Below are 9,249 nucleotides of genomic sequence, written 5' to 3'. Positions count from 1 at the left end.
CTTCTTGCATTTGAAGCTTTGTTATTCATTCAATTCAAAAATGTGACAAGATGTTGAAAGAAAACTTGAATCAGACAATTAAAAAACTAAATTGTTGTCAAATGAAACTAAATGTGTTCATAAGAACATTGGTAATGGAAACTGATGTGATTTGCTTTATATCAAATGTTTTGTAGTTTTTTTTAAGATTACGTTTGTTTTTTTTCTATATATAATGGATGTTGCTCTCAGTCCACTGCCTGGCTGTCTCCACAGAGATGCCTTTTGGGCATCAACAAAGGAAGGATAGCGTTTGTTTGCTTGTTTGTTTTTGTGATGCATGTCAGAGCGTGTGTTTAGTGAGGGGAATTGGAAAGCGGTGAATGGGCAAAAAGGCGAAGGCAGACTGTTCCGTCTCAACTAACCATTCAGATGTGCGTGATACTGTACTGGCTCCAATAAACGTCCACGACACCCCCACGGGCGGAGAGGTACATTAGCGGGGGAGGATGCTGGGGGAAGGGTGGGACTGGTCAGTGGGCGGGATGGGGGTGAGGCGGCGGGGAGGAAATGCTCCCAGAGGAGCACACGCAATCTGTCAGGTGCTTCTGCCACCACGAAGGCTGCTAATGTCATCAACCTGCCCGCCCTTCTCATATCACACATAAACACAGTAAAAAAACCTCCACATGCTCCGAAACATGCATCTGCCCCAAAGGTGTCCGGGCTAAAATATGCGCTCGCAAAAACAAACACGGCACGCAGGCTGTCAAACACAAGCTCCCCCCACACAACAGACAAGTCTCTCCACTTCCATCGGCTCGGAAAAGCACTTAACTCACCGTCCACAAGGTATTCAAGACGATACTTTCTCAAATCAAACTAAAAATAACCGCGCGGCTAAAATGTTTACTGCGTGAGAACGTCATTTTTATTTCATCTGTTGTTTCTGTTTTTCTAAACACAAAGTCGGTCTTAAATGGACCTTCGAAGTTGTCTCAAAAGGTATTCATAAATGTGTTTGGCACAAGCTCCATTAAACTTCATTTTTGAGAAAAAACTAAAATCAGTGGAACTAAATTCTGTAACCTAAAACTTGACGAGCAAATTTAGATGAAACGTAAAAACAGGAACAATTACTAATCATCTGGTCGTAGCTTCAAAGAAAGATAACAGAAAAAGACAAAGATGGACAAAAATAATAAAAAAACGAGTTTAAATACCATAAAATACTTAAAAAAACATTTTGTGTGTTTTTATCTTTGGTTACAATACAAAAAAAGTAAATATAATTTGAAAAATGTTATTGATTTCAAGAATGGGGTAAAATCTGTTGAATTTGTTAGAAAAAAGTCCCAAATTTATACATTTTTAATGCTTTTTAGTCTCCCAACCTTTAGACTAAATGTTGTTTAAAAGGAAATGTGCATTAAAAAAAAATTCTCATTTACAAAAAATTTAACTTTAATAGTGCCGAGTACTTTGACAATACGTCCGGAAAAGTCCAACTTCTTGCGTTTCCAGCTCTGTAATTCATCTTAGAGCTCATTCAAGCTGACAAGCAGAGTCTGGCTCGGATTCTGGCTCCGGAAACTTTATGACAACTTGTTTATCACTAATTCTCAGTCTCCACGACAAACAGCATTTCACTGTGGTGTGGAGAGTTTAGCAGAACCTCCCCAGTCTTCTCAGTGACAGGCATCATTGAGTGAAGCTTTGTCGCCCTCTACAGATTAAAATAAGAACTACAGTAACTTTTCCGAGTTGTCATCTGTGAAGACTTTGAATAAGTATGATTTCCTCAGTCAATGTTTCACGCTGATAAATCTGGTTCTGAACTATGTCTGCAAGTCCTCAAAGTCGCTTATTTCCAGTATTGCAAGAGAGTCTCGATTCGTTCAACCACTAATGCAAGTCGGATTGGTTTGTATTTGTGTTTCATGAACAGATTTCTTTGATTTCTGTGGTGTCTTTGTGTGTCGTCACGGTAACAGACCTACCTCTCCGATCTGAACATGTGTTTCCTCCACGTACTCCGAGTACGAGCGGATGATCTCCTTCAGCTGCAGAATGTGGTTTTCTTCGATGTCTTGGAATTTCTGCAAGGCAGATTGATGATGCTGGCGGTTAACTGTGGCGAGGCCCAGCTACAAATCAGTCGCCTAAAATGCGCCCGACTGCATGCCAACTGATCTGCATCATGGTGTCTGTCTCATTAAACAGACGCAAACATAAGACCAGCGGGAGGTAAAAATGCTTTCAAAGCTGCACACACATGTAGAAGCCCCCGGTGATGTCATAGAGCACATATGTCTGTGTTTACAATACATGCGCATGTATATATGGAAGATGAGTCCTGGATGTGGGGAAGCGGAGCTGCAATGTTGTTTTCTCTGGAGGCGGAAAACAAAAACTCTGGGCTAACTGGAACCAGCTCTGGTGCCAGGAGGGTATGAACGCCAAAATACTGCAAATCTGATTTTAATTTGGAGTTTATCACATCATTCCTTTAAGGTGGATCCAATCGGGGCTTTTCCACAAGAATTAGGTTGCAGAGAAATAAAATACAATTGGGGCACAAAATGTGTTCACATTCTTGAACACGTATTTAGCCCATGGTGTTCACATTGGACAATTGAGAAGGGGCTTCTTTTTACGATTGTTATTTTTTTAATTTTTAATACAAATTTCCACTACTCCGTTTGTGGTGTGTCTCCATTGCGTTGACACAGAAAAATAGAACATTCATTAATCAACTGGAATGTTTGCATCACCTCAATCATGTTTGTGTCTGACATCCGTCATTGTAAACTTTACGCAGGAGTTTTAGTTCTAATCCATTGATGTGCCAATGTCACGGCAAAAAGCCAGAGAGATGGGAAACAGGTCTGGAATTCTAAATAAAAACTTCTGTTGTACTTTCAAAATAAAATTTTTCAAAATGTTATTTTATATTCAAGGGTTGTGCCCATGCGGCAACGCACGTTAACACAGCAGATAACACTGACATCCATTTTCACCAAAAGTTTAGTTCTGGAAGTATACATTTAGGAAAGGGTTTAGGGCCTGATTGGTCAAGTTCTGGATGAGCGGAGTGAGCAGAACAAACAATCAGACACGGGGGTGGAAGGACAAACCACTCCTGCAAAAACAGGGAAGAGGAGGAACGGGCTGAAGACGCAACAGAGACAAAATAAACTAACCGACTGTCATGAGACGGACTTCCCATGCAATGCAACAGAGATGTTCCGCAGACGGACCAACAGCTGGAAGAGGCGTGGTGCGAAATGTCAAATTTTGCTCAAGGCTTTTTCTTTCACAGCTCTATTTCGATATATGAAATACTAAATTTATAGAGTTCTGGCAGGGCACGAATTGTGAATATTATTTTCTCCAACATGATCAATTTTCAAATGGTTGGCACTTACGTGAATTAAAATCATAACTACCAAACCCAAGTCCCTGATTGGTCAAAGTCTATCTTGGGTTAACTTTCAATGACCAAGCATTTTCTATGTAGAGCCCAAAGATGGTCATGGAAACTTGCATAGCTACACGTGAACGCAGGAGCATGAAACGCGAATTGATGCATGGCGATTCCAATGAAAAGTCTATGGAAACGTGCATAATGCTTCCCTAATAGGTCACAGTTGGTTTAACTTTCAATGGGTGTTGGTTTTCTACGCATAGCCCAAAAAAGATTGTGGAAACTTAAGTAGCTATGTGTGAATAAAAGAGTTTTGAAGGAAGAAGCACAAAACATGTATTTATGCGTCTCATTTCTAATAAAAAGTATCTGGAAATGCAATATAATCTGTCCTTGACTGATCAAAGTTTGACTTGGTTTAGCTTTCACTGGCTGTGTGTACTATACATAGAGCCCAAAAACGTCATGGAAACTTGCGTAGCCTCACATGAACACAAGAGTTTCAAACGCAGAAGCACAAAACACGCATTTATAAGTGTCACTTCCAATGAAAAGCCTATAGAAATCAGCATAATGTGTTCTTGATTGACTTGGCTTAACTTTTAGTGGTCATATGTCTTTTATGTAGAGCCCCAAAACAGTGGTGAAAATTTGCGTGAACACAAGAGTTTTGAACGCAAAAGCACGAAACTTGCATTTATGAGTGTAACTTCCAATGAAAAGCCTATGGAAATGCTCACAATGTGTCCCTGATTGGTCAAAGTTTGACTTGGTTTATATTCCAATGGCCATGCGTTTATATGTAGAGCCCAAAAATGGTCGTGGAAACGTGCGTAGCTACATAACACAAGAGTTTTGAACAAGCACAAAATACGCATTTGTGCGTGTCACTTCTAAAAGTCTGTGGAAAAACACGCATTTTGCGCGTTTCTGTAGACTTGTCATTGGAAGTGGCTGCTTGAGCGCACGTTGCCGAGGGCGGCGTGAAGATACATGGAGAAACTACACGTACCTGTGCGGTTTCAGCCATCTTCTGCTCAAACTCAGACTTGGCGTTGGCATATTTCTCCACGTAGGATTTGTAGGCCTCTGTGGCTTTTTTGGCTTTCACTCCAGCCTGTAAACAAAAAGACAAAATGACGAGTGTGTTTGTGCAAAATGTACAATCACTTTCCATGTTTTTGGATCAACTCAAACCCCAGCGAGTGGAGTGTGAAAACCTTTCCGGGTTACTGTAATGTATCCACACTTGAGTTTGACCTCCCACCTTGTCCACGTCTCTCTGGGTGGCCCCCTCTTTGCGGAGGCGCTCCTGCTCCACAGTTTTGGCGTTGTAGTTCTCCTTGGACTTTTGAAGGCTCTGTGAGATGGTCTGGATGTTCTGGACGGCTTCCAGGGTCGGTGCCACCTCTTCTTTCGTCTAAAAGCACACAGAGCGCCTCCGTTAAGACCAAGAATACTTGCAGGCGACTTCCCAACCACTGTTGTTCTGCGTCGTGTAACACCCGTTTTATGATGTGACTTTTGAAAAACAACAGATCAGCTCGTCGTCCACAGAAAGCTCTTTTTGGCCCCAGAAAAATAGCATCTCAGCTTTTTCTGTTTCACTCTCACGCATGGGACACAGACCTCTGCTATGGCACAGCGGGAAGCAATTAAAGCTATATAACAGCTATTAAAAAATGTATACAACTCTGCATTTGATCAGAGCACGGTGCCCTGGCTGTGTGTTCACAGCCCTTCATATCAATTTCAAGCCTTAAAGGACATAGAAGGAAAAGTATAAACAATGGGTAATGGCTTATAATTACAGTGACCACACAGAACGCTCAGTTGATCATTTGTTTTACCAAGAGGCATCATCTTAGATCCCCTTAGTTATGTCACAGTTATAGTATGATGTAAACATCCTCGGAGGAAGCAGAAGGAAAATGTTGTAAAATCTGAAATTATTTAGAAATCTTAATCACCAACAGCACATCAAAGTTTGTGATTAGCTTCGGCAGTTTTCCGCTTAAACACTGAATTCATTGTTCCAGCAGGCTCACCGGAATCTGTCCAGAACACAGGGAAGAGACAGATTCCTCATCTGAAACCAAACCAGCGATAGTATTTTGATGTGGCATTGCATTATCCCATTGACTGTATGAGAGAACTGGACTGAGTGATTGTGGAGACACCAATACAAAATGCCTTTGATTGCCATATTTTTTAAAACGGACATCGACGTATAGGAACTAGAAATGGTCAGTAAGCTGTTATTGGTCCAGCTCGGTCTGAGTCAACATCTCTATGGCAACCACTATCATTAATCAGGAGTGAGCTTGTTGGAAGGCCACACCCCTATCACGAAATCTGTCAAACATTTTGAATGTTAGACGCAAGACCACCTACTTTTAGTGAGGAATCTGATTGGACGGTTAATAACTTAAACAACTTGGACTACAGGGAAAACATCAAGGAAAAAAAATAGGATTAGCAAGAACATGTTAAAAAAAAGTTAGCATAGCAAGAATGGTTATTCTGATACATAGAATGACTAAGAAATAGCTCTATGAGATTTTGGTTTCTTGGAACCAGCGAGTACTTCCTGTTTGAAGGCGAGGGGGAGGGGTTACTCAGTCCAGTTCTTATTTATAGTCAATGCATTATCCTTAGCCTGTCACTATTCTCATGGTTTTAAATTGAAAAAAAGGAGATAAGGGCTGATCTAAGGTCTTTCTTTCAAAACAAGTTAAGCCATACACAATTATCTGCGTTTCCATTGACTATGAAGTTACGTAAATCAGTTTGTGATAATAAATTTGCCCGGTGGAAACACGACAATATCGAAAAATGTTCCTATTTATCAAAAAAAAAGTTTTTACATTTGGAGGAGGTGGTTTTTGAGGCGTGTAGAAATTGACATTTTGCAAAACTGCAAAGGAAACACTTTTTTAAAATTAAATGACTTAAGTGACCAACAACCAGATACCATGTATACCTAGGTCCTGCAGTTCATCAGCAGTTGAGCATGTCATGTGGAATTGTTGGATCTACAGTAATCATCACCAGCCACCATTTCCCAAAATCTCTTCATCCGTAGCCCCTCCCACATAGCTTGGATAAGACGCTGACGTCTCCTTTGATAGATGATGATGAGCACTAGAGCCGTGGCAGAAATTTGAATGTATCTGCTGTAAATCAAAATATTTTCACCTCCGTCACCATGTTTTTGAATGACTTATCACGTGAGTTGATTTGTGTTTATTCACCATTTAAATTGAAAACTGTATCATTGCGAAGTTGTGTTTTTTTTATATTTCTAGAATTTCAATAAAGTTTTCTATATGTAATGGAAACGCAGCTAATGAAAAGAAGGATAAAGGAAATTATGAATTCTACAGTATGAAAATTTGCATATAAACTGCAGCCGTGATGCAGTGGTCGACCGCCGATCAGAACATCACAGGTTCAGTTCTCGCCTTACCCACAGAACTCTACGTGGTTAAAGGTTGGCACCAGCGTTCACCAGCACAGTGTGAATGTGTGTGCACAGGTAAATGGATCTGTAACTGTAAAGCGCTTTGGGCCTTCTATGAAGGTAGTTAAATTCCATATAAGCATATTCCATTACCATATTTACAGATTTTTTACGAACTTCTAGGAAAAGTTGATAATTAACAAAAGCTTATAAATATGTCATGTGACTCACGTGGACCCAGAACGTATATATGTCACCACCGACTCCTAAAGTTGTCTCATATTTTTCTGACTTGATTCAAAGAACTTGCCTTTCAAATAATTAAAACTGAGTTTGAGAGGCTTATTCTAAAATAACCTTTTTGAACACAAAATGTACCCAACATGAGAGCAGTTTTCAGGGACATATTCAACAGGGTTTAGAACTCTCCAAAACAGGATGAGACGTTTTGGAAATGTTCTCACATATAATGTTTTTACCTTCACGGTACGACAACTTTCTCATAATTTTCAGACCCATAAACTATGCTGGGAACTGTTCAAGACTGATTTAAGACATTTTTGGGAATATTTTAGGAAAATATTTTGAAGCAGAATTCCAGCAAATTAATTCCCTCAAAGACCCACTCTGACAATATCTTCTTTAATTGTAAAATTGTTCCTAGTGGGTTAGGCACGTCCTTTCTCAGCGACTGCATCTTAAATCCGAGCTTTTTCTTACATCCGGTTTTCTAAATCAACACAATTTGAATAAAAAAATACTCAGAAACACAGTTTTAATCGTAAATTCTTTCATAAAATGCTACAAGAACATGTTAAAACACAAAAAAGACAATTTTCAACATAGTGGGTCTTTAAATAAAGAAAACTTCATTGTAAATATTGTTTAAAAATGTATCACTAAGGCTTTCAAATACAGTCTTTTTTCTCAAATTCTGTTAAGATTTTGCAGCAAGAAAAACAGACTATTTCATCTTATATAATATTACGGAGAGAGTTTTTTAAAACCCAATGCAGCTATTCGTTTTTGAGCAATAAATATGCATGGTTTACATGTTAGCAAGAGATCTGATGAAACATTAACCTCTCAAAACTGGAAGTTGAAAAAGACTCTTCATAATAAATAGATATTTTCACCTATGAATGTGTTAGATAAACATAAATTATTCCAAATGTAACCAGTTTTGTGTTATTTTATTTGGTTAAAGGTATTTCTTGATTAAATATTGGCATGCAGGTGGGTATTTTTAATAAAAGACATTCAGTCAAAAGTCTATCTCTGTCCTTTTAACTCATTTGTTAATTTTTAACCTTTAAAGGAAAGTTCAGAAAGATCTATCAGTGTGGTTTAAGTTTGGAATAAATTACGGTAATCATAAACTCGTGCTTCTGCTGGAACTCCTCACCTTCTTGTGTGCTTTGGCCTGCTCTTCAATGTACTTCTGAACTTCTTTGATGAGCTCCTGCAGTTTCCTCGCTAAGTCCATGTGACATCCGGCCTGTTTCTCTGTCGAGCTCTTGAAAACATCCCACACTGGAGCGAATGTGCTGCAGTAGAACAAACATGTGATGATCACACTGATAAAACTTGTTTTTTGTTGCAAGAACGTGGAAAACATTTAAACTCACCCGAGTTGAGAAAAGTTTCCAGCTGTTTTGGCAAGTTTGGTCATGGACCTGGCGTAGGCTTCTTCGATAGTACTCCTGGGGGGAGAAAAAGAGCAGAAAATTTAATGTAGAGACATTTTTTTGTTTTTTAAAATGCATTTTGTTAAATACCATGTGTCACATTAAAAGTCTGAACTTGCATCATACAGTTTCTACCATATCACGCTCTGTGTGTGGGCAAATCCAAGAGGTCGGGCTCGCGATCTGCTCACAGCGCTCGTGTTGGAGATGAAACAGGATGAAAGTGTGTGTTTGAAATCTGCCGCTGCCTCCAATTTCCCTCATTCCTTTGCTCTGAGTCAAAGTGACAGGAGGAGCGCTGCAGCAGTGTTACGGCCAAAACACGAACGCCGACCCGCATCACGGGAACGAGGTCAGACGGGCGCCAACGCCAGCTATGATCTCAAACAGACACACGCCCTTGTGTGCACATCATTCACAAACAGCACTCAAACAAACGAAGGCACGCACAGCAACGCAGCTTAAAATGTTAAAAACGTTACAGCTCCACACCTGAGGATGATATAAAAACAGTGCTGCCAGATAGAGTCATGGTTTTTCAGCCCTAAAATCATCTAAAAACTGTCCAAAAATGTATCAGTAATGATTTAGCTTAATTAGCAGTAATTAATCATCCATTATTTTTTACTTTCTGTTTTGACTGAAGTTCAATGTTGAGACATTTTTCATATTATATCCACTACTTTTGCTGT

The 9,249-nt window shown here is 39.5% G+C and overlaps 1 protein-coding gene across 4 annotated transcripts in view; it reads right to left on the bottom strand.

Annotated features, from left to right (window-relative positions):
* Positions 1-9,249, bottom strand: part of fcho2 (FCH and mu domain containing endocytic adaptor 2) — a 57,120-nt gene that overhangs the window by 30,683 nt on the left and 17,188 nt on the right. For all 4 annotated transcript variants that reach the window (XM_024299337.2, XM_024299338.2, XM_024299339.2 and 1 more), the window contains 5 exons: positions 8,498-8,572; positions 8,275-8,416; positions 4,674-4,826; positions 4,419-4,523; positions 1,980-2,078 (listed from right to left, as the gene is read on the bottom strand). In XM_024299337.2, coding sequence (XP_024155105.1) covers positions 1,980-2,078; positions 4,419-4,523; positions 4,674-4,826; positions 8,275-8,416; positions 8,498-8,572 — 574 coding nt within the window. The remainder of the gene's footprint in view (positions 1-1,979; positions 2,079-4,418; positions 4,524-4,673; positions 4,827-8,274; positions 8,417-8,497; positions 8,573-9,249) is intronic.

This window comes from Oryzias melastigma, linkage group LG12 (genome assembly GCF_002922805.2).
Source record: "Oryzias melastigma strain HK-1 linkage group LG12, ASM292280v2, whole genome shotgun sequence".
Lineage (NCBI taxonomy): Eukaryota > Metazoa > Chordata > Actinopteri > Beloniformes > Adrianichthyidae > Oryzias > Oryzias melastigma.
This window is presented reverse-complemented; position numbering and strand designations above follow the sequence as displayed.